Below are 26550 nucleotides of genomic sequence, written 5' to 3'. Positions count from 1 at the left end.
TTAAGCTTTTTTGCAAGACTATTTGAGATTTTTTTTAAAAAAGGTATTGTAAATATTTGATTATTTCTATTCAGTTTAGTCTTCTCAGATTTTTTGAAGTGAATGTATCAAGTACATAAATGAGCCGTGTAAATGGCTTAGTGTAGGGCCATCTCAACTAATTTTACTGTTTTTTTCCTAAAAATACCCACAGCTCTGCAATAGACTCCTGAGCAAAATTAACACCACTCTCCTGAAAACTTAAACTAAATACAAATCATTCATCTATATCTAAGCTGGAGCACTGAAATATTTTTTAAGAAACAGCTTCTTAACACCATAGAAAAGATAAGAAAAGTAAGAATTTCTCAGTACTATCTCCTAGATAAAAAGAAATGTAACGTGAAATTATTAATATTGGAAATCAGGCAACATGCTAGTATTAATAGATTACTCTTACCAGAGGTACTCTGGAGTCTTAATTACCATGAGTGTAAGGGACTTCTTTTTCATTGAGTTTTACTGAATGAGCAATACTCTAATTTTTCAGAGCATTTCAGCATTTCACACGTTTCAGGTGTGTTACAACCTTTTTACCATTATTTACACCCTGCTAGACCAGATGAAAGCTTCTCTAGGTAGGAAAACTATTTACAGCAAAACCAAGCATAATGATTCTAAACCAAAGAAAGATTTGTGTTTTGATGAACCAAATTACCACCCAGCCAGCTGCAGTTTAATGGGTGAGGAGTTACAGCCTTTATCCCTGTGGATGACTGAGAGTGGCACTCCTTGTGGGTTTACTATTGTCTGCAAACCAAAATGCTGAGAGGCCTTCAGGTCATCGAGGATGTTGATTGGGAATGGTATGAATTTGTCTATACTCAGGGAACAGGTGGCAAAATAGGGGGCAGTGTTGGTTTCTGGAGCTTCATAAGTATTGGGTCTGGCAGGGAACACAAGTTCATGGTTTCCCTGTGGATCATATTTAGAAGTAGCCACACAACTTCAGTAAATGTTGAAATGAAAGGCAGCCCTGAACTGGTGATTTCCCTCATTGCAGGGCATACCAGCAGTGTAAGGTAGAGCTGCTCTGCTCACAGACAGATTACTTGTGTGGGACTGTCCTGCCAGGTTTTGTAGGCTGGCAAAATTAATATCTGATATGCGTCTTGCACAGAGATTTGACCAAGTGATACAGGATGACAGGAAGCCCTGTATTTTACAAATCTTGCATGGTATAAATCACATTATATTCCCCAAGTGGTTAACCAGCGCAGCAGAGTAGTTTTCAGCCAGGAGTCTGCAGTAGCCCAAGGAGTACTGCTAAAGTACAGGTGGGGAAAACAGTTTGAAAAGGTAAACCTGCTGTCAGAAGATGAAAATTTGCTGAAGGAGTGTTTCTACTTCTGCTGGAAAACATACTAGTTCCTTGTATCCAGGAAGGTTGAAAACCTCTGCTCTGCAGCCTCCCGTGCTTTTTGTGGTCTTGGCTTTTTCAGACTGAAACTGACTGCCAGAGACTAAGGAGGCATGTGCTCTATGATACCAAGAAATCTTCCATTTGGCAGTGCACAATCTGCCACTGACTCGTTCTGAAATGGGCAAGGAGCAGCCTGCTGTTCCCCTACATGAAGGGCCAAATAAAAAAAGCTAATATCCATTCACTGATAGGTAATAAAGAAATTTAATTCAGAATTGAAGGCTGGGATTTTTTTTCCTTTATCAGTGGACAGACATTTAGAAATGAAATGCAAGTAAGGTTGGGGATAAACAATCTAAGAATGAGATGCCTGCAGAGTCTGGGAAAAAAAGTAGGTGAATTCTGTCTGTATCAATGAACTAATTACTACTTGAAACATTCTTCTCAAAATTGATAGGTGCGTATTTGAATTTAAAGATCTAGGAACAACCTCCTGCTGTGACTTACTGAAATAATTATCATTAGGATGCATGCACACCAGCAGTGTCAGTAAGAACACAGAAATACTCTCCCATTAGATGGCCAAGAACTTTGAAGATTTGCTGTAGAATCAAACATTTCCCATTATATTAAAAGAAGGAATTGGGGTGCAAATGGCTGTGATTTAGAAGTGGTGAGAAAAAATGCTGTCAAATGTCATGTTTCACATTCATAACAGCTTGCGAACAGGAAACCTCTCTGCTTGAGCTTGTTGGGCATGGCAGCTACTAAATAAAGACAGACTCTAAAACTGTTACATACTCTGCAGGTATCGGTCTTCATTTGGGTATCTCACTTGAGCTTCAAAGCACTTGCAGCCAATCTGTTTAAATATCAATTCAGAAAAATGTCAAGCTGCTCCAAGCTCTAATCAAGGGTTCAAGATGCTGAATGCAGCATTACAATCATTTTGGGTTTATCTAGGAAAAAAAAAAATCTATTTACTATAAATGAAGCTGGAATGGGCCCAAATAAGTTTCCATTGTGCTAGTCAAGATGACAAATGTCACATAGGGGTAATGCTCAGATACATTAGTAGAACATAAAATATTCACTAGGGAAAGTACTCTGCTTAATTATTTTTTTCCCATTAATGATTCTGGCTCTCCAAAGGTTTCAGGCATGCAAAAGGTACTGTAGGTAAAAAGCTCTGTAAAACTCCAATGTTAATGCAGTAGGAAGACTTGCCAATTAAGCAGTCAGAAACTCTGTAAAGTGCTAAGTGAAGAGTGTTCCATACCACTTGTTTGATCTCCTCCCCATTCCTGCTGCTGGGATGTTATGTATGCCACCATAAAGAGTATGTAGGTGGCTGGCAAGTGACACCAAATACATGCAGAGCCTCAGCTTTCAGTTTGTAAGTTACCTTTTCTCTAATATTTTTGCATATTTCTTACTTCACTGTACTTCAGTGATAACTTTCCAGTGGCAAGGTACATGTGGACTGAGCCAGGAATACCTGCCTTGAACTTCAGGCATTCTCTGAGAAGGAATCAAAGGAGTAGGTTCTTGTGTCTGTTGTCACTTTGATTGGCATATCGTCCAGCCACTAAAAATGTTCTTTCCACTCTTCGAACTCGGAGTTTAAATGAGGGAAATGTGCAGGAAACAGAACAGTGACAGGAAATGGAGGAAGGGAAGGTGAATTTAAGAAAAATATAAGGAAGGGAGTCTCCAGACACCATATTTCTTATTGATGAATGAAGAATGGGATGGTTATTCACCAAAAATGTGAGATATAACCATTCAGCTACTGCAGAAATTTTGCATTTTCATAATCTATTGCCTTGTTTCTTTTACCAATGTATTAGCTGAGTCAGCTGAAGTCAGCTTACTGCACTGGGTGCTTGATACTCTCCAATCACTTGTGTCTTTAAATGTGACTCTTTAATTTTCTTTGTATGATGCACAATATTTGAAGATCATTAACTAAAACTTGAAAAGTAGCAAGTGCTAAGCACATCTACATTTTCTATAGCTGATAAAAACAGTTCACTTACTTCATCTCCTCCTTAGAGAAGGCCTCATGTCTGAAAGCTGGTTTTCCCCAACCAGTGAGGGTGACTCCTGTAAGGCCACCTTTACTCTATGTGACTTGAAAATTTTGATTCATGCTTGCTATACACTGTATAACAATGGGAAAAAAAATTACAGACACAGGACAAAATAGGGATCATGAATAGCTGTCTCTGTGCTTTCTTTTAAATTTTAAGTTAATAATTGTGGTTAGGGAAAAATTTATTAAACAATATTAAAATAATATTAAATTTTAAAAAGTCATATCTACAGGCAGTGATAAATGTGATATCTCATCTGTCTTTCAGACGTATCCTAAATGCTTTTAGGCAAGAGAGTTCTAAATCTGAAACTGTTCACACTTTAAAAATGTGTGTGTTGTTTAACCAGCAGGACATACCTTTACATGGTTTGGTTTGTATTCCATTTCTCCCCACTTCTTTCAGACAATACCTGAGCAAGAGATAAAACATGATGAACTTTGTGTTTAGCCATCACAGAAGGAAAGGAAAGGAAACTGTTTATCTAGTTTCTGGAAACTAGATAAAATGGCTTCCAGAAAAGCAGCACAACAATACCACAGATTGTATCCAAATCATGTCCACTAAACTGGCATGGCCTTTTCATTTTATTGCCAGTTTAATACTGGGAAATAGGGGCTTGTGACATTTTTGAAGGAAGTTGTAAAATTGATTTTTTTTTTTTTCTTTGTGGATGCACTAATGGGAAAAACATGGGAGAGGCACTACCCATAGTGGAAAGGCTCTTGAGGGATTTACACTGAAAAAACCTCGTGTTATACAACATATTGTACCTGTTCTTTTTCCTTCTCCACCAAGAAACATCCGGCTGCTCTTTCTGAATTTACCCTGTTCCCAGCCTGCCCACCCTTGACCTTGCCTCTTAGAGAAGCCCTAATGGCTATCAAATTTTACAGTTTTCTTTGGCACAAGCGTCTTGAAAACATCATAGCAACTTGAAAGCTGTAAAAACTGCACTCTGTGTTCCTCTGATTCATTAGATGGTAACATTTACAAGGTCACAGCATCTAAGGAATAAAGATGTTAACATTTATGAGTCAAAAAATTAAAGTATTGCAGGAAGGACCAGATGTAACAAATAATTTATTTTATAGAAAAAGTGATTTAACAGGCTTTTTGTGGAAAGATATTTTCAAAAATGGACTTTTCTCTGGAGGTAAAGGGGTTTTTTTGGAGTAGAAATATTGAAAGAGTCTTAGTATGCCAGTATTTTTTCATAAAATTTGGGACTTGGAGTAGATGCTGAATTCTGGTGCCACAAAACAGATGGAAATGCTATTTCATCAGGTCAGATTTAGTGAAATTGATAATTGATCACATTTTTCCACCCAATTCTTCATACTTTTGTCATATTTTGCAAATTTTAAGAGTAGAGCAGACTTGAAATGTTTGGAAATGTGCTGATGCTAAACTCTTTGTAAGAATCCAATATGTTTAGTAATATTGCTTAGGTTGAGTGTTTCCCTGAGAGCTGAACTTTGGCAAATTTCACCTGCACTTTACCAGAATGGTCTTTAACCTATGTTTGAGCTTTTATCCTGACCTTTAGAACTGGAACTGGTTCCCTTCTTAAGGAAAGTGCAACTTGATATGGGAAATACAAATGCCTTAGGTTCAGGTTGTCCAGAGTGTGATGTATATCTACTGAATGTGTATTAAATGTGGACTCCGCCAAAGAATATATATATATAAATATATAAATATTCCCATGTAATTTTTACTTATTTTCATGGCTTTTGCAGTCTCGAACCCAGTTTTGACAAAGAATAAGATAACGATCTGACTGTGATCCAGGACTTGAACTTGTTTGTAATTCTTGCCAGTGTGCATGTAACTTCGCTTCTGCCTGTTTCCTTTAAAGTAGCGGTATCAGTGCTACTCTGGTGTTTGTTCTGAATTGGAAATGGGAACAAAAAATTTCAGAGCTGATCCTGTCTCACATATCTCTCTACTGTGAATCCCAGAAAATATGTCTCCCTGGCTTCACTAAGCCAGTGGCAATAATTGTAGAATTGGGTTTTCATCTCAGGCTGTTTTATCTTTGGATTTTACAAGGTTACTTTCTTTCATAAGCATTTGAGATCAAGCTTGCATGAAGCTATGCAGTGAGGAAGACAGTTCTGCACTGTAAATCTTCTTAATTGTATAGGATTTAGAACCTAGGTGTGGGCCTTCTTTCCTATGTTTTTCTGTGAATATGAGGATAGTGCATTAGCCCTAGGAGGAACAATGACCTAAATTCGATAAAGAATCAATAATGTTTTTTGAAAGCTCTTAGTAGAGAAGCCATAAAAGTGGAAAATATTACCACATGGAAATATGGGCTCCAGTGTCTTGCAGTGTTCTTTGCTGCAATAAGAGTTGTGGAAAAGTAGGGAAGATGCTGCTGTTGCAGAACTGTAGGAGGTCATTTTTTTTAGCAGAAGACATCTCATAAAAGAGAATTTTGCATCTGGTGTGCTTTACCCTCTGTAGTGGCTAGCAGCAACCCCTCTTCAAGCAAGAAGGTAAAACACAATTTCTTTCCTGTCAAGTATGTAAGGGCAATGTTTTTTACTCCACAGTGCCTTTTTGGCTGTATTTTGTTTAAAGCAGGTAGATAAAGGAAGATGAATATCAAAATTTTCTTTCTTTAGATACTGAAGAAGTACATGGCTTCAGGCATCAAGATGTACTTACAAAGATTTTAATATTTCTTTTTCTAGCTATTTAATGGATCCAGCTTCTTTACGAGATATTCTACATCTGCATAATGTACCTGCACAATCACTTTTGTTTGTGCTTCTGTAAATTAGAAGTTGATGTGGTCAGACAGCTTTCTTTGGCTATTTATTTTAAAATGTTCAAGCACATAAATGACTCCTTTCAAAGTCAATTCAAGTTTTTGTTTACTAAGTTAACCTTATATTGCTAGGCAAGAAATACTTTTAAATGGACACAGAGTTTATTCAATCCCACGCCTATTTTGAACATCTTCTGTTGCATTGTAAGTGTTGGGATCTGTGGCCTTGACAGATGCCAAGATAAAAATTGTGTTATTGTACGCTTTCCCATTTTCTACAGAAATCTGTGGAATTCAATGCTAAACACTGAATTTGGCTCATTGACTTCCAGGCCTCAGTCATTCTTCCTTTTGCATGTTAATAGCCATAAGGCTTCTTGTGACAGTTTAGCTGTGACACTCATCCAAAATTCATCAAATCCATGCAGGCATTTGCTGTGATTTCAGTAGCTGTGCTCATGATGATCTGTAGCTGTGCTGGCAAAGTTTGTTGCATGTGTTGAAATACACATTTTTGGACATTCAGGAACTTAACTAATTGCAAGTGATGCAATGAAGAGTGGGAATGAATTTTTCTGGAGATAGACTTTTTACTTTGTTGGCATAAATTCTGTGCCACCTTCTAGGAGAGCTGGTTACTGCTTGGAAAAGATGATTAGCACTCAGTCAATTCATGACAATGCTGAAAATGTTTAGACAAAATGGGAACCAGGCATTTTGCAACTTCCTCATTGTTTTACAGTTTGGTTTGTCTTGTGGACATTAGTTATCATGCATGCTGATGTGTCTTCTATTCTCTGTGGTAACAGCTGAAATACTGTTATGTGGGAAGCAGAAGAGTTTGATTCTTGTTTTATTTTGAACATTTCATAGTTGTATGTGCTTCTGGAAGAGATGCTTCTCTGCAGGGTGGCATTGTGAGGCTTATGAGAGTTCCATCTCTTTGTGGCAGAATACACAAATTAAACAAAACCTGGGGCAGGGTCAATTTCACCTCTAATAATGAAAGAAGAATCAACGCAATTATGTATAAGGGAAATACAAGTCCCATCAAACTAAAAAGAATCAGGTTACTTAAATTCAAATTCTCTTCCTATAACTGAAATATAAGGACTGTAAATTACAGCACATCCTCATGGTAACACACCCTCAGATTTTCTCAGATACTTGTCTAGAGTATTTTTAGAAGTTCTTAGATGCTTGCATTGCATAGTAACTGCAGTCTCATAGAGTGGATGTTCTTTAAGTAACACCACTGCTCCTTGAGGAGGGCAGTAGCAGAGCATGCTGTGTTCCCTAAGGATGTGCTCAAAGAGTTATTTCCAGATGGTAACAAAAAGATTCACCTCTGCTTTCCAGAAAGAATTAGGATGGAGTTTCCAAGACTCTTTCACCCTGGTAAATAGCTGAACCACTACAGTCACTAGTACACCCACATAAGCAAGTTTCTTTTTACCTCTTTTTTCCTAATAATTTTTTACTTTAAAACTTTTGAAACAAGCAGTGGATTTTTGAGATTTTTCTCAACCAGTTCCAGAAAGAGATGATCAAAATTATTTTGCCAGCATCTGAGGATGTCCTTACATCCAGCCTTGGGATTGGGAGTTGCTGTCTTTTTTGAATACACTAAACTCAAATGAGTTCTTGGCAGGTTGTGTCAGTACTAAAAATGTCTCTACACCTTCTTAATCATTTTGGTGCATTTAATTCTTGTCTGAAACTCCCACAATTCCTGCCACTGTAGTACCTCATGAATTTAATTTCTCTTGGAGTGGAAATACCACAATTCTCTTTTAAGGCGATTTCTTCACTAAACGCCCCAAGAGTTTCCCATCTGAACAGCTGGAATTTAAGGAATTGAAAACTTTCTAAGTATTTTGCTAGTGTAGATAAAACTTCAGGTTTCCCTTTGAGAAACCTTGCAAATTCATTAGTAGATGCACCTACATCCATCACAATTTCATGGTTGAATACCTACATTTATTTTTTTCCTCTTGGTTTTGTTTTTTGTTTTTGTTATGGTAATTCCTTCATGATGAAAGACAATATTAAGAGACCAAATGCTAAAAATGTTTAGGATAGTTGAAGCTACAAAACTAGCAGGGAAAGCTTAATTTCTCAGAGGTTTAGAGTTGAGATTTTGATTAACACCGAATTCTATCAATTATAGGAAAAAAAGAATTATAGGATATGACCTACCCAAAAGGAAATGAACACAGATGGCCCCTGCAAATTTTGAGACTTATAATAGACAAAATGAAGAACAAGGCTGCAGGTTTTATGTGATTGAATGTACTCCTATTACTTTTACTCTACGTGAAGCTTACTAAGGAAGCTGTATTCTGGCATGTCAGATGTAGCATTCTGTCCATAAATTACAGTTGCTGCACTCTGAGGCATTCTTTAAAGAATGTCTTCCTCCAGGTAGAAGAGAAGATGGAGTGGTCATCACATTGCTTGCATTTCTCTTGGCAGTTGGAGCTTCAAAAATGTTCAACATTTGGACTTTGTAGGCCTTATGCATGTTTTTGTGAGGTTTTCTTGTTTGGTTGGTTTTTTTTGGTTTGTTTGTTTGGGTTGTTAGCGGGGGAAGAGAGGGGCTGGGAGTTTTTTGGTGTGTTTTTGCTTTGTTTTTTTTTTGAAATGTAAATACACCAGTCTTAGCCCCTTGGTTTTTTGCTAGCCGTACTGGAGATGGAAATTCCAATCAGCCTGCCAGGTGAAATTTTTAGTAGCTATTTGGGTTTTGGAGGGAGGAAACACAAAAAACCCCACAACATGGCTCTGAAAAGGAGTTAGAATGTTTGGTTCCACTTGTAGTTTTATACAGCTATTGAGGTGCAAAAGGGAGAAATAATATTCTAATCCTTTTGCAGTATTAATTGTGACTTGAGCTCCTAAGAGAATGAGATAAAAAGAATCTGTTTCTTTTCCTATTTTTGTGGTTTCTGTATCTGTAGCATTACCTTTTCCATAACTCGAGTATTTGTATTGCATCATCACTTTGTGCTGCTAATCGCAGTACAGCTTTTTAGAAATAAGTATTATATAAGGGGCAGTCATTCAAAAGGCTTCACATTTCTTTGGTATTTTTTGGCCCTTTTGAAGGCTCTCCCACAGCTTATTTAAACAAATAGTACTGTTTGATTCATTGTTTGGAAAAAAAATGGAAATAATTGCTCAACCCTTGGCAGTCTGATGCTGAGGAACATAACAGGTGGTAACAGCTTCTTCTGAATTTCCTCTTCTGAAAAGACTCATTGCTGAATAAAAGTTAAGAACAAACCTTGAAATGAAGATGCCATTTTTTCTGAGTGTCCTGAGGGGAACACCTGAGACACCTGACATCAAAATCGTGTTAGATGCTTTTTGAGTATTGGCTGGGCCTGTTAAAACATGGCATTACTGTAGAGTTCTCTTTTTGTCCCTGTAGCCTGTAAAGAACAACAGGAAGTTTCTGGAAATATTCATGAATGGTTGTGGAAAGCTGCAAATTTCTGCTGAGTGGAAACTAGACTGTAATATTTTGGGAATATGCACATGGAACTGTGGCCTAATGAGAGCAGCTTCTCAGAGACTGCATTGTAGGTTGTTTGGAATGAGCACTTGACTTGCTGGTTCTTGTTTTCAAGAAAAATCACAGATTTCTCTTTTTGCTCTCATACTGGACTTGGAAGGTAGAGCACAACCGCAGGCTGTGCTGAGTGGGCACTTGTACAACTAATCGATGGAAATTGTTAGTAAAGAATAAGAACCTTCTGAAAAAGAGCAGTGCCTTAAAGACTAGGAAATTTACCTTTAAGCAGCAGGGTGTATTTTGGTTTGGAAGATCATTTCTCCAGCTTCCTATTTCTGATATTGCTATGGTGCCAAATGCTGAGTTACAAAATAGCCAGCTGGTTTTGCAGATAAAGCCAAGCCTGTCATTACCTTTTCAAGCTGCTGAGGAGGTTGTACAAGGGGGTCTTCACAGCTATCGAAGGCAGGTGGATGGAGACTTGGAAAATTCTGAGTTTAAGGTAGATTTTTGGGAGAGGCCAACATGAGGGAGAAGAAGACTTGCAACAGAACTTGGGAAAAGCCTGTCCCTGCTCTCACAGATTGTGTGAGGAGGGACAAACCCAGCCATCCTCAATCCAAGGACCAGAAGTGGTGAAGACACTGAGTGGCTGAGTCTGAGGTGGCTCTTCAGAGGAGTCTGATTTTGCCCAAACCACCTTGTACTCTTTGGATTGCATCTGGGTGTGGTACCAGGTAACAAGAGCTTTTCATGGAGTGCTTTTAAAAGGGGAAAAAAAGACAGAAGATTTGTGTGAACATGAACTTAATACAGAAAAATGTCAATCACCTCTGCAATGGAAGGCACATTTGAAATGTAATGCTGGGGTAACTCTGATATTCTAACAGGTGTTTTCTAAAAGGATAACTTTATCTGTTTATCATGCGCTGCCTAACTTTGGGTGTTTGGTCTAGCACACCACAAATTTAGACCTGATACTTATCAAGCCATGAGGCTATCTTTAGTTATTTATATATTTTTAGTTGGTTGATGTGCACCACTTAATTATTCACAAGAGTGACTGTGATACTGATGTTCCATGTATGGACCAAAATGCAGTTTGTAAAAAGAAGACAGTTTGCATTTTCTAGAATTAGTGATTTTTTTTTTTTTTTGTATGAGGGAGGGAAGATCATGACAGGATTGTTTTTAATTGAAGCAGAATCCATCTCTCATCTTTTATGATCCTCTTTAAGATACAGGTCAGTGTGAAAAAAAAAAACCCCAAACAACACTATCACATCTTCTGAGAAGAAAATACTGAAATTTTTGTGGTTGTGGTTGTATGTGGATTAATACAGAAGATTATAATTTATTTGTTATAAAAGGCATACTTTTGTCTCATGCCATATTAATAGGATGCTTCACATAGTTGTTACAAGTCAAAGGTTTCATTCATTCTCTGCTTGATTTTTTTGAAGCCAGAAAATAAAAACTACATTTTAAATATAAAGTGCTCCAAAATCAAGGATTCCATTTTTTATTTTTGACAACATATCATTGTTTACTGTGATGATACTCCAATTATTTTGTGAAAGAGTGTTCTATACATTGGCTTGCTGTTTCTCAGACAAATATGACCTGATATATTCAGTCCCTAACCATGTGTTGAAGTAGGCAAAATCAGCCTAAAAGAAAAATTAGGGATGTGCATATATCAAAAAACATGCTCAGCTGGAGAAATTTTTCTGCATTGTTAGAATTCTCTTTTTAAAAAAACTTTTTCCCCCCTCCTTTTGTGTTTTAGATATTGATGAGTGTGAAAATGACTTCTACAATGGGGGTTGTGTCCATGAGTGTATCAACATTCCAGGCAACTACAGGTGTACGTGCTATGATGGATTCATGTTAGCCCACGATGGCCACAACTGTCTTGGTAAGTGGTGAATGCTGGCAAAAAACTTTTGTTTCATGGCTGTGGCAAGAAGGCCTGATCTGTTTTCTACATTTTATCATCTGACACATCTTCAGTGAAGACTTGATCCAGGTGACAATAAATACATTCAAACCTGTGTGTTGGCCCCAGCGTGATTTAGGTCAGACCCTTCCAGCTGTCACTCTTAATCTTGACATGCTTAAAGCAGAATGCCCATGTTTAGTATTGCTGAGGAAAATCCTGACGCCCAGAGCCTGTGCTGGATGCTTGGACTTCTTCTTTAAGAAAAGTAATCTATTAAATATTATAAATATACTGAGATATATTTTGTCTGTTTTTTCCAACTTTTGTAATTCCAGTTGTATCTTTAGAGCTTTCCCTCCCCTTTCTTCTCTTTTCAGGCAGTACAGTTCTGGGATATGGTGTATGAACATAAAGTACAGAATCTTAGAAGTACAAGTAAGCCAGGAAAGAATACTTGGACAATGAAACAGGGCAGAAGAAACACTAATTACTAATAACTGGAGGGATAGTGTCTACTGACTGTGCAAAGCCCAGTGCTGGATCTTCATTGCTTCAGCAGTCTGAGGATTTGGGGATCTGTATTTTTGATTCATGGCCATTGTTCTGATTCAAATAGGGTGGGTTTGTCCTAGAAGCTACATAGGTATACTCATTATGGAATTCTTCACACTGTTGCCTGGAAATGAACTTATACTGTTATGTCCAGTTTCCCATAGCTGCTTACTTGTTGGTCATGTTTTGCTTAGAGACTCTTTCTCACTATTCCCAGTATAAATGCAGTGACTACATTTTGGTACAGTCTAAGTTAATTTCAAGGTGATGTTTATAAAACAGTGTGTAAAAGGGATATTTTTCTGTGTCAGCAGCAGTTCTACTTTAGTAAAAACTGAGACATTTTCAATGAAATTCAAGAAATGAGGCAGCGAACCAGAAATATTGTAGTCCAGTATCACCAATCTGCACTAATTGAAGCTATGAAAGAACTAGGATTTCAGGGCAAGGATTTCAGTAGATGTATTTTGTACTGCATTTATTTTCAAACAGAGTAATATTTGTTCAGATGGATTATATATCCTGACCATTGACAGGGGGTTGACTCAAACTTTCAAATTTCATTTGTTATAGAGCAGACTAAAATAGATTTATTTGCCTCAGCCTGAGGTGGTGAAATGATTAATGGTGCAAGAGGTATTTCTTATACAAAGAGCAGCCAGACATTAATTTAAAAAATAAAGAAAAACTCTATTTATTCTAATATTCATAAATTCTTACTAAAACAGAACACAGACATAATCAAATAGTTCAAGTATTTGGAATTCAAATAACTGTGCATATGTGTTGTTTCAAACAGCTTGCTAGTTTCAACTTTGTCCAAACAACTCCCATTATAGTAGGGAAAAAACCCTTTTGAAAAATTAACAGCAAAAGGAGTGACCTGATCAAGGACGAGCCATTGAGGAGAGCTGTGGGATTTTTTTTTTTACTTGCTGTCTGTGTTATTGCTCTCTGGTCATGAAATGAAGAGGCTAAATCTACAGAGATAGTCACATTTCTAATTACATTTTCATTAATTTATATTCAGCCACTTGATTTTTTGTGGGTTTTGGTTTTTTTATAAATTAAAAAAAAAAATAGAAACAGGTGACTACATTGGAAGTAATAGCAAAGAGCTCTCTTTCTCCCAGTGTACAGCCTTAGGACACTAAAAGAGGTCACAATTGTCTTTCTGATTTTGAGACCACGGATGGAGAGGTTGTGTCTGCAACTAATGAATGGTCTTTAGCATGTCTTAGTAAAGTATCTGGTTTTACTTACAGGCACTGAAAAGGGAATCAAGGCACATTCCCTCTTCCTTCCTTCCTTCCTTCCTTCCTTCCTTCCTTCCTTCCTTCCTTCCTTCCATTTGAATGAGTTGTTTGGTAGAGGACGAGCATGTCTGCTTGTAAGGTTTTATACTGAAGATTTTAATTGTGACAGTGACCATGCCAGTCTTGCTATGGCTGCTTGTTGTGTGCAGACTCAGATTTGGGACATCATTGCTAGAAAAGAGAGAACTTTTTTCTTTTGGATGGCATTTTTTCGCCATTATTTGCATCCCACCTAGTTGCTGGCATTGTCAGTTATACAGATTGTTGTGACAGCCTAGTGCTTTCCATTAGTAGAGTATCAGTGTTTGAAAAGGGGGACATTCTCATCCCTTCCCTTCTTTACCAGCTTTATTTCCCTTCTCTTATGCTACCAGAAATATGTAAATGCAGTAAGAAATTGCAGTGAGGTCTCAAATCAAAAAGAAACCCTGTATTTGCACAAACAAATTTAAATTAGGATTTCTATGACATTTTGGGAATTGGTTTGCTTATTCCAAAGATTTTCTTTTTCCCCATGATGAAATTAGGCATTGAAAGGAATTGAAATTTTGGTGAGTCCACTGGTTTGCATCTGTTCTTGCTTTTTGAGAACCACTCATTTTCATGGATTTTATGGAGACAAAGAATGCTTCACAAGATTAGCATCAATGATTTTCACCTTTCTTGTAATGAAAAAGATTGCATCAGAACTTGAGCATATCTTGTTTGACATCAGGATTTCTATGTATCTTGCTTGACTGAAGTTCCTGCAAGATCTTAAGCCATCTCTTCTTGACAGAGTATACATTCCTTTATAAATCTTCACTGAATGTCTTTCTGGTAGCATCAGTACAGCAAGATGATTAAAATCTTCTTTATAAATAGCAAACTTGGAGTATTCAATTACAGCAGATGCTGTGGACAAGTTAAGTGCTTTTTCCTGAGTTCTTCCTCTAACATTTCCTTCCTTCTTCCCTTCCTTCCTCCCTTCCTTCCTTCCTTCCTATGATGATATATCCTTGTCTAGCTAAAAATAAACTTTTTTTTTGCGCTCCCTTGAGCAGTTTTTTCTCAAAAGTTGTTCTAAATTCTTCTCAGTGGATGCAAGACTAGTATTTGGTGTCATAAAAATTGAAATAGGTTTTCCCTACATTTGAAATAGGGTTTCCCTTTTTGTACGTGAAATGTAAATCTGGGGGGGTTTATAATGCTTATCTGTCCTGTAAGTAAGATGATGTGAATAAGAATAGCATCACCTGCTTTCATCTCTCCTTTTTGTGTGTTGGTTGGGGGTTTTTTTCATATTTTCTTTCTCCTTAGGTCTGAGTTGTAATAGTCACTTTTTAAATAGGGAATAAGCATTGCTTTTTTGCATAAGCAGTTATTGCTTCCAGGCTGCACACATCCTAACTCTTCCTTTTTTTAAAGATTAGGATAGGTTCTATGAAGTCCTCTGCTTTTCAGTAAGCATACTAAAGATGGTTGCAAACTCTTCTTAGAAAGTTGCACCAAAAAAGTTGCAATGCAGTGTGGCCAAAAAAATATTGTATTCAGTGAATACTTATTTTATTTATAACTTTTTCTGTGATATTAATTGCTGTAGGAACATGCATTAATACCCTGTAAATAGTAGTACATTTGTCCTTAGAAAGTCCTGTAAGGAAAGGAAATAAATTTTTCATTGTTTTATAGATTACTAACTAAGGCAAACAGATTAAGTTACTTCTCAGTCTTCACACAAGGTATCTCCATGTCTACACCATAGGCAGGAACAGAATCCTTACCCTTCTGCATCCCTGATTTTATTTCAAATAGTCTGTATAGCTTTGGTTTCTCTTACAGAAAAATAGCAATTACTAAGTTTGGACATCTGTAATATGATATCTCAATTGATTCTTTTGTGTGTGTGACCTCCTGCAGATAACTAAAAAATAGGTTTTGATTCAATATCGCTTATGGTTCTTCAATTATTATTTGTCTGATTGAGCTAATTATTTGTCTGTTGGAAAAGAATCCTGGGAAGCAGAGGGAAATTCTGGTCAGAAATCAGGACAGAAATGCAATTCCTAGCGTGTGATACGTTCCATGGAGCTCTCTGCATGAGCTGAGCAGACTCGAGTGTGGCAGACACAAACACAGTGTCAGCTGTGAATTGAATAGCAAAGTCCTGGCTGTGTCCACAACCTTGAAGGTGTGCTTGGGGCAGAAGGCCTGATTTTCCAGCCTGAACAATGGAAATTAGCTTTTTATTTGTCTCTTGTCAGATGGTACTTTGCATCTCTTGACAAAGTGGCTAAGTCACATGGAAACTCCTGTGGGAAAGGAGAGGTGGCACTTTCCCTGGAGCATCTGAACCTGCTCCAGGAGTGGTATTGATTTGCCAGCTCTGGTAGGTGCAGCAAAGCAGCAATTCCAGCCAGGCATTTGGAAGCCTGCAGCTAAAAGAGAAACTTCTGAGACAAACCAGGAGCTGATGAGGCACAGGCCTTGATATGCCTGTTATAAAAACCTTGGGATCTCAAATTAGTATTAAAGTTCATGTTTGAAGTCACACAGTTTCGTTTCTTCTAAGGTCTGAGGTTAAGATCTAACCCCAAGTGCCTGTCTTGAAGTACTCCTTTACAATCTGTTGGCTTACGTTAAGAGAGAAGAGATTTAACTCTGGCATGCAGGCTTAATTCCTGGCTGGGTGGTAGTAATCTGCTATCTGACTCAGATGAAAAAACTAACATTACTATATACATAGAATCACAGAATAGTTTAGGTTGGAAAAGCCCTCCAAGATCATTGACTTTAACCTTTAGGTCATTGAGTCCAACTTTTAGATGTATGTATATCACATCATATGATTCAATCATTTTTCAGTAAGTGTTCCACTGCTCTATGTTTTTGGTTTTTTTCCAAATAAACCCAAATCCATTAGAAATTAAAATCTACCTGTTCCTCTACTGCTCTTCAAACATACACACTAGGACTTGGGATTGTGGCCTCATCTGACTATCAGTGTGAAGTGGAGGGGAGTTGCAAACGTGTGAGAAATCATTCCTAAAGCTACCAGATGTATGTTGTCCAGAAGTGTCACATAACTCAGGGTTGCATAATCACTGGTATGATTAAAGAGATCAGTGTCTTCCTTTTAATTTAGCTGTATTTTTCTTCTCCTGACAGCTGTGCACAATTGTTGCTTGCTTAAACTCCAAGCAAATGCTGGTATTCCTGATGTTTATTTTTTTTTTATGTTTCCTGACTGTTCAAATAGATTTTTTTTTCATTAAACTTTCTAATATAAAACTAAACAGCTTTTGCCAAGTTGTTTTTAGTTTCATAAAAATATTTTAAAGAGGAGCTGAAAAATTGTTCATTTCCTTGGCCATCTTCCGGTTTACCTTGCCCTTCTTTCCTAGTTCCAGAAGACTATTAGGTGAGCTGACAACTAGTTAAGTGTTGTCCCTCTCTAGCACATTAGCAGGGCTTCTAATAATATTATCAGTCATAAACTGTCTTCCAGATTTTCCTGGTTAGTAATTCCAAGCTCATTGGCAGATGGAGGAAGGCTGAATACACCCAATAGCTTTCTTTTTCTAACTCTTCATTTTTTATTAAAGCAAATGTAAAATTATGGTATTTTTCTAGAGAAGGTTAATAATCTAAATCTTGAAGTTCTTACTAATTTCCAGACTTTTACTTGAACAGGATTTTGGGACTTGGAGGTGGTTTATGCCTTAAAAGAAGCAAGCCAGACCCCACATCAGTAGCTGAGTAGCAAGGAGCTGTTCTAAGTGTGAGGGGTCCAAGGCACAAGATGGGAATGGGAATGTGTAAAATATATATTTATAGATATGATGAGGACTGTTGAAATGCAAGGTTTAACAGCACATTTATCTGCATGTTTTAAACCCTTGTGACCTCTGCCTTTCTGCAAAAGATGACAGGCAGTGATCAGGTCCTTGGGGTGTAGTAAGAGCCTTGACATGAGGGGAACTTCTGGTATTTAGCTAATGAACCTTCCCAAGACAAGCTGCAGTGAGCACATTCACACAAATCCATGCTACAGATTGCACAGCAGACTGCCTTGTAGTGACAAATGTGTTCTTGCAGAATGAAAAACTTGAAAGCATTTTTTAAGTTATTTGGTTTTCATATGCAAGACTAAGTGACAAAGAAATTTGTTTTCTGATATATTTCTTCAGCAGACTGATTTTTACCATATTCCTGGTTTCAGATATTTTACCAGTTTTGTTTGGTCTATACATGAGATTAATAAGAACAGCTGTGATTCATCACAGCAATTTAAAATATCCAGTCTTTGTGGTACAGTAGCATGAATCAGATTTTAGAACACGTATTGCTATTCTGCGGTTTGTGCTGACTGATGAGTAGGTGCTGAGAAAATATGGATAGCTGGGATGTAAATCTTCTAGAGACAATCCTCTACTAGATGTTTACATGCAACTTCTGTGTACATGGGTTTACTTTTGTTACTGGGCTGCCTGCATCTTGTGAACATCTCCATGGTGCCAAGTCAGGCAGTCAGAAGACTAAATTGAATCTCTCATTCAAGATGGGATTATAACATCTTAGTTCTGATGATCTTCCAACATCCAGTAAAAATCTGGAATTCTCTTGGTGATTAATGGAAAGGTCTTTGGTATCCAGCTCTCTGTGAAGCTGGGATCTCAACACTCTGCTTTCCTTATCTTGCTTTTTCTCTTTCTGTGTAAAGTTTCCCCCTTTAAAAGTACTCTAATGTTTGGTCACCCTCATTAATCTTTGGAGTTCAAATGGTATATAACTTTCTTTACATGTTAATTTGCTGTATGTTTGCTTTCTTAAGCCAATGTGATCTGAAAAGTACCAAAACAAGTGAGAGTATAAATCAGCATAGACCAAAGCTTTTTGTTAGGTATGGGGAAATAATCAAAAGTGTAGAATAAATCTTGGTGGCTGTCAGCTATGAAGTTAGATTCTCAGACTGTCATAATAAATTAGGAAACTGGGAGCTGTGTGACAGCAGCATCAATCTTAGTCTCTTGTTTCTGCAAGTCTTCTTGTTGTCTGAGCCTTTTTCTTCTTTTTTTTTCAAATACTTACTCCCTGGAGGAGGTAATCAATCACAGCAAAGATTTCTCTATGTGGAGCACTTAGGAAAGTAAAGAATAAGCAGCTTAGAGTGTGAAGTTAATATGTGTAAGTTAAGTCCTATATGGATGATCTTAGTCTGATATGGCTGTAGATAGTGTCTTGGCTCAACAAGCTCAGAGATACTGCATCCTTACTGCTTTACCTCATTTGTGTTAGTTTTTTGTCTTTTGTTAATTCATTTTAACTTTCTCATAATAGCAAATTTCTGAGCCAGTGTGGCCTATATTGATGTATTCCTTAATGGAAAAACTATAAAATATATTGAATTTATCAAAGCTTTGGGAGCTGCATTGTGTTTAGTGCTTACTTAAACCATGGGAGAATGTGTGTTCACCTGAGGGTGCAGGATTCCAGCCTCTAATGGGTGTGTCAGGTGTGTATGGCATTCAAGCCCTCCCTAATGGAATGGTGCCTTTTTCAGTCCTAGAAATTACATAGGTCCAGTTGAAACACTGAATTCTTATGGATTACAAAAAGGCATCAGACAAAGAAGTCATCAGATCCCTGATTTCATAGTCATTGTTGAGCTATGCTTAGAATGCAGGCAGTTCTCAGCAGTGTTGATTTATGATAAACAGTACGATTTGTACAGTCAAGAAACAGCCATCATGAAGAATATCTGTTACATAGTTGCTAACTGTATTAGAAAATGAGATCTAACTCTTTTCCAGCAGGAAAGAGTTCTAGATGAAAGGTTGCTAGTGAATTTCTTGCTAAGTAGATTTTAGGGTCTCAGATTTCCATAGTGCCCTGCCTTTGCCATCTAACACTCTTCATGAATTTCTGCATCTTTACATTATTCTTTTGATTTCAGTGTGCAGTGTGCAAACTTGAAAGTATGGATCAAACTACAAGACTAAGGTAGAGGTTTGTTTTTACTGCTTTCATTGCCTTCTGCAGACTTCAGTTCCTTTTCAAGCATCTTAAAATATTCCCTGTTTCTTACTGGAGCTGGATCAGAGCATAAGATGTAGTTTTGCATAAAAGAGGAGCAGGAAGGAACATGGAGTGGCAGCACATTTTAATATGACTTTTTTGATGACTGTAGCTAACATCAAAACAATAATAATAATTACTCATTAAAAAGTCAGTGGACATACTTTTACAAGAATGATTGTTTAGAGAATTTTCAATGTTTGAGATTAAAGCAAAATTTATGATTAAGAGGACTTATGAGATATGGAAAGAAATTATTAGAAACAATTCACTCAAATCTTCAAAAAGGGCAAGAAGGAAAACCCAGGAAACTACAGGTCAGTCAGCATCACCATTCCTGGAAAGGTGATGGAACGGCTCATCCTGGATGTTATCTCTGAGCATGTGGAGAAAAAAAAAAATCATAAAATCACAGAATGTTTTGGGTTAGAAGGGACCCTTAAGATCACTCAGTTCCATCCCCTGCCGTGGGCAGGGACACCTTCCACTAGCCCAGGTTTCTCCAAGCCCAATCCAACCTGGCCTTGGACACTTGTAGGGATTAGGCAGCCACAGCTTCTCTGGGCAACCTGTGCCAGGGCCTCTCCACCCTCACAGGGAAGAGTCCTTCCTAATTTCAAATCTCAATCTACCCTCCTTTAGCTTAAAGCCCTTTTCCCTGGTCCTATCACTGCATGTATTTGTAAAAAGCCCCTGTCTCACTTTCTTGTAAGCTCACTTCAGCTACTGGAAGGCCACAGTGAGTTTTTCCTGGACCCTTCTCTTCTTCAGGCTGAACAATCCCATTTCCTTCAGCCTTTCCTCCCAGCAGAGCTGCTCCATCCCTCTGATCCCCTTGGTGTCCCTGCTCTGGCCTGGCTCCAGCAGCTCCCTGTCCTTCCTGTGCTGGCCCCAGGGCTGGATGCAGCCCTGCAGGGAGCACTCAGCAGAGCGGGGCAGAGGGGCAGAATCCCTCCTGCCCTGCTGCCCTGGGGCTCTGGGTGCAGCCCAGCACAGGGGGGTTCTGGGTTGGGGCAGGGCCAGCTCTCACCCACAGCACCCCCAAGTCCTTCTGCCAGGGCTGCTCCATCTGCTCATCCCCTGCCTGTGTCCATCACACACACCAAGACAGGGGCAGCACCAGCACCTGGTCTAGATAAAACTCATGAGATTCCCATGGGCCACTGCTTGAGCTTGTCCAGGTCCCTCTGGATTGTCACTGCACCCTCAGCTTGGTGTCATCTGCAAAGCTGCTGAGGGTGATCCCTTTGTTTGTATCATGGATTCTCCAAGGGGAAATCACTCTTGACTAATTGGGTAGCCTTCTGTGATGGAACAATGGGCTGGGGATGAGGGAAAGCAGTGAATGTTCTCTGCCTTGACTTCACAAAGGCTTTTGACACTGTCCCCCACAAGATCCTCATGGGTGAGCTCAGGGAGTGCAGGTTGGCTGAGTGGGCAGTGAGGTGCTTTGAGAACTGCCTGAACAGCAGAGCAGCAGTGTAGGGTCTGGCTGGAGGCCTGTACCCAGTGGTGTCCCCAGGAGTCAGGACTGGCCCCAGTATTGTTCCTCTTACTCATCACGCCCTGGGTGAAGGGGAGATGTATCAGCACATTTGCTGATGATACAGTGAGGAGTATCCTGGCACACCAGAAGGTGCTGTCATTCTGTGAGACCGACAGGATGGGGAGCTGGGCAGAGAGGAACCCAACAATGTTCAGTGAAGGCAAGGGCAGGTTCCTGCATCTGGGCAGGAACAACCCCAGGTACCAGGACAGGCTGGGGTGACCTGCTGGAGAGCAGCTCTGAGGAGAAGGACCTGGGGGTCCTGGTGGACAGTAAGCTGTTCCCAAGCTAGCAGTGCCCTGAGGGCAAGGAGGTCAGTGAATCCTGGGGACAATCAGGAAGAGCATTGCCTACAGCTCAGGGAGTGATCCTACCCCTCTGCCCAGGCCTGGGAGGCACATCTGGGGAGCTGTGTCCAGCTCTAGGCTCCTCAGGACATGAGGGACATGGAGCTCCTGGAGTGGGGCTAGCAAAGGGCTGTATAGATGAGGGGATGGGACTGGAGCATTTCTCCTGTGAGGAACAAAATGGGGGAAGACATGACTGAGAGAGGATCTTATAAATGTACACAAATAACTTCAGGGTCAAGGGGCACAAACTGAAACACAGGAAGTCTCCTTTGGAATATAAGGAAAAACTTCTTTACTGGGAGAGTGACAGAGCCCTGGAACTGTCTTCCCAGAGAGGCTGTGGAGTCTCTTTCTCTGGAGAGACTCAAAACCTACCTGGATACAATCCTGTGCAACCTGCTCCAGGTCCCCCTGCTTCTGAAATAAATCAGAAATTCCATTAAAAGTATGAGTATGACAGCAATGAGAGGGTTCCGGACCCATTTAAGGATTTAGGGGCATTGGATTTGCAGTGTGTGACCAGTCATGTAGGGCTTGTTAGATAAGATGCTAAGCACTCTGCTCCCAGTGCATCAAAACTTCTATGTGCACAACAGGTACAAATCAAGGTATTTTGCTGCCTGTGCAACTGCAGTGCTTTCTTAAATAGGCCTGAGAGTGGCTATATGTCACCAAATGCTGTTCAGTACTTTAAAAAACTCCTAAACTCCCTGTATGAACATGTTAGGGAAGTCTAAGAGATTTGGTTTTAGTAACTTTAAAAAACTTGAAAATGTCCTCCACTATATAAAACCCAAGTGGACAACAGGCTCAGGCTGTTAATGACTGCACATTGAAAGAATGTGAGTACTCATTCTTGTGCTCTGAAATGGCATCAATACCCCAGGCAAAGACTGAGTTTTGCTTTGAGTAGATTCCAGCAAGTGTCCACTTCATCATTTCACACAGGCTGCGTGTTTGAGTAGAACCTCAGGGCTTTCACGTAGCAGAATTTGTCAGTAGATGGTCAGTCCATTTGCCTTAACATGTAAATAGTTTTCCCTCTGATTTAAGGTTCTGTACCAATATTAGGTATCTCAGAGTAAAAGGTAGGAAGGCTTTCAGTGAAATAAGTTGCCCATAGAAAGCTCTGCATTGTTCCTGTAATTTAAAGAATAATTTACATGCAAGAATTTGTTGGATTCTGTCCAGCAGAGGGCTGTGGAGATGATTAGAGGACTAGAAATCTCTCATATGAAGAGAGGCTGAGAGAGCTGGGCCTGTTTAGCCTGGAGAAGAGATGACCAAAAGGGGATCTTACAAATGTCTGTCAGTATCTGCGTGGAGGGTGTCCTGACAAGAGGTGGGAGCCAAGTTCTTCTCAGTGATGCCAAACAGCAAGATCAGAGGTAACGGGCAGAAACACAGGAAGTGTTCCATGAGGAACATCAGGAGAAACTTCTTTACTGTGCAAGCAACCTAGTGCTGGCAGCCCAGAGAGGGTGTGGAGTCTCCTTCCATGGAAGACCCTCAAAAGCCATGTGGACACAATCCTGAGTAATATGCTGGAGGATGACTCTGCCTGAGCAGAGAGGTTGGATGATCTCCAGTGTATACTTAAGTAAAAATTCTTAGGATTTTTCCTTTAAAAATTGCACAGTGTTATATAGCTGTTTGAGAAATCCATTTATGTGTTCCCAAGTGCTGGCAAAAAGAATATACAGGTCTGGTGAATTTTACAGTGAAGGTGGAGTTAAGGTGGTTGTTTTGATTTATTTTGGGTTCTTTGTGTTGGCTGTACACTATGAAGCCAGCTCCAAACTTACTAAATTCTTGCCTTCTCTACATAAATATGATGTTCCTGAAGTCAGGTTTTTTGACTGCTGTTGCTTTTCATTGGTAATTCGCAGCTCAGGGCAATGTTGGTCTCTCTTTATAAGAGGTGAATGTGGCTGATGTGTTCACCTGTTGAATTGCTTAGCACTAACACAACTTACTGCAGCTTACATGTTCTAATGGGTGGCTGCTGCTTAGCTAGTGCACAGGTGTTCAACTATTTTCTTAAGCCCAGGTAGTCAAAAAATCCCAACCAACCAGTCCAGCTTTGTACTGTGTGATACAGAACAACTGGGTTGAGTAGTAAGCTAGTGTTGGCCATTTCATATTTTAAAAAAATTACTATTTGCTGTAAGATCTTAAATATGTTCCAGGTATTTCTGTCCAGAGAAATCAGAGAGCATATTTGTTCTAAACACTGGGGTTTGTGTTGCTCATGTTTAGGATAGTGGAAATGCTGAACTCATTTCCCAGGTGGCAAAAGTGCCCATTTGCCCAAACATTTGGTGCCAAAGGAAGCATTCATTCTCTGAAACTATTCAGAAACCGAGGCTGTGTTTATGAAACAGTTTTCACCAATGGAGATACTTTCAGGAAAATGTAATTGTTTTGATATGACCTACAGGAAGGATTTCAGCAATTTTCTGTTCCCCAGAAGTTTAATGAGTAGATATGTGTCTGACTAAGCCAATTCACCTGAATAAGCCAATCTTTTTCTACTCCTGGTATAGTTCTAATTTCACTGTATTGAAAGTTGTGTGAGACTCTCCCATGTCTTCCACTTCTCATGGACCTCAAGTATTGTCCATGTAGAGCATGAGAATGACTTCATAGCCTACTGGGTGCTGCAGTGTTGAAGTTAAAATCACTCATCTGACTTTAGAGAGGCCCCTAACTGTGTTGCTGACAGATAATTATATTTAATCTAGCCATTTCTAGGCTTTTATTACCAGAGCTCGGGAAGGAAGTACTTCATGTGCTATAGACCTGGAAAATCTTACCAACTTGAGATGGAGATACTGTCTCACTTTTCATGTCAAGTTTCATGGTTTGTTTAACCCAAAAGAAAAAATCTTTTTTTCATTGAAGAAGCATGTTTCCTATTGAAACAATAATAACAATACAACAAGAACAACAACAAGCAGTTTAGAGTTAACCCAAACCAGATTTTTCTAGTCTTGGTAGGGTCTATAATTAAATGTAAAAGGAAGCAGGTATAAACAGTAATTATCCTGGAAGAAGGATAGTTCAGTTCAGGCCGCAGGAGTTAATGATCCTGAGGAAAAAGACAAAGGGACATTATGATAATAGACTAAATAAGTTACTTAACTTATCTCAAATTTTTCCTTCAATTGATCTGGACTGCTGCTTGTTTGTATCTGTAATTATCTTCCCTCCACTAGTTTATGGAGTAATGTTAACCCAGCATTTGCCACTTGGAGTGCCTACATATAACTAGATGTCAGTGGGAACTGCAGGCTTACACTAATGGGGCTGTGGATGTCTGCCTCACAGAAGAGCTTCGTGCCTAGCTGGAGGCTGCTGGCATTCCCTGGACAATGGCACAGAAGAAAAGAAGTGTGATAAAATTCACACACAATTGTCTTAAAGCCTGAATCAAAAGAGTGGATAACATGAACAAATAAATGAGCAGGAACTTAGTTGAGTTTAGGCACTGTTGTCAGGTCAGGAGGCCACCTGTGAAAGCATAGAAGCTACAACTGTCACATTCAGCAACTTGGATTTTATTCTGGAAATGCTAAAAGCTGTGAAAAGAGTTTTGGTGTCTTAAGAGGACAGAGAGAGTGTTGCCCAGTTGGTTAAGAAAGGACAAACAATATCAAGAGAGTTGAACGTGATGCAACATCCACACAATATCCATGGGGCTGTTACTTTCAGCTCAGCAAGTGGGCAGCAATCACATTCAGCAGAGTTAAACTGGGAGTTACATGTGTGTTTCCTAGGCTGTACAGAGCAAAGAAGTCTCTTGCAGCTGCATTTACATGGTGTTTGCCTACTGTGAAATTTAAGACATTCCACTGTGTGTCAGAAAATAACTACAGAAAAGATTTGAAGCATCCTTTTCATGTTGTGCAGGCAAACAAGAAGCCCAGTCAGTGGGTGCTGAGTGGGAGTGGATAGGTGATTGTAACCCATTAAAAGACTGAATTCTCCAGGACAGATCACAGTCATCACTTTAAGTGTTCTATCCTTGTACATATGAAAAGAGTGGTTCTAGGTATCAATTAATCAATTATTTTAGAATTATTGTAGTATTCATCACCCAAGAGCATTCTTCTGATTGTTTCTTTATGTTTCCCATCTGTAAAATGTGCTTTATTTCTCGGGGAAAGGTAGTTTTTCACACTTTTTGTTGGTTTGAGGGGTGTTCTTTATGTCTACTTCAGTATACATTGACTACTGTAGGATCCATCTTCTGCAAGTGCATCTTTTCTCTCCAAGGACTCTGGTGAGTATTTTTGCAACTATGGGAATGAATGAAGCATTGAATTCAAGGCTGTGGCACTCTTTCTCCTTTTCTTCACCACATTTTTCAGTTTCTGAAAAGAGGGGACAAAAGGTAGAATCTAGCTTCATGTGCAAATAACAGAAAATTTAGGCCCAGCTTTTAAATTTTTGATGAAGTCTGATTTCAGATCTGCTGGAGATATAAATGCTGTGTATGTAGGTAGCAATGTCTCTTGCCTCTAATATTTCTTCCTATGGGCTCATATGAAGTCAATCTAAGGAAGATGGTTTGGCAGGTCTTCCAATTAGCAGTGATTCTTGGTTCCATGACCCCCTCAGCTGCTGCAAGGGATCACCCTCCCTACCTTCACAGCATGTCACTGCTTGTAGGAGCATTCCAGCAGGAGCACCTGCCTGCAGCCTCTGATCTGGTACCACTCCTACACGCCAGATTTGCTCTTTGGGCTTACATGGATATCTTGAGATCCCATCTTCCAAGACACCCACTCCAACAGAGCATCATGGTACTTGGAGGATTAGAGAAGTGAGAAGAGTGTGTTCCAAATGCTGCTGTCATTAAAGGTTAACTCATAGAAATGAGCACATTTTGTTTTAAACATGATATATTGAAGTCACTTGAATTGTTTCTGTGATTATCTTATTTGTGTATTGTTATGCTTTAGGGTTCAGAATAGATTAGAGAGAC

At 39.0% G+C, this 26550-nt stretch overlaps 1 protein-coding gene across 1 annotated transcript in view; it reads left to right on the top strand.

Moving 5' to 3' along the window:
* The window catches only part of SCUBE1 (signal peptide, CUB domain and EGF like domain containing 1), a 187462-nt gene that overhangs the window by 20000 nt on the left and 140912 nt on the right, over positions 1-26550 (top strand). The window contains exon 3 of the mRNA XM_041426817.1: positions 11587-11715. Coding sequence (XP_041282751.1) covers positions 11587-11715 — 129 coding nt within the window. The remainder of the gene's footprint in view (positions 1-11586; positions 11716-26550) is intronic.

This window comes from Onychostruthus taczanowskii, unplaced genomic scaffold (genome assembly GCF_017590055.1).
Source record: "Onychostruthus taczanowskii isolate IOZ18803 unplaced genomic scaffold, ASM1759005v1 scaffold95, whole genome shotgun sequence".
Classification (NCBI taxonomy): Eukaryota; Metazoa; Chordata; class Aves; order Passeriformes; family Passeridae; genus Onychostruthus; species Onychostruthus taczanowskii.
Note: the sequence above shows the minus strand (reverse complement) of the source record. Positions and strands in the feature narration are given on the sequence as shown.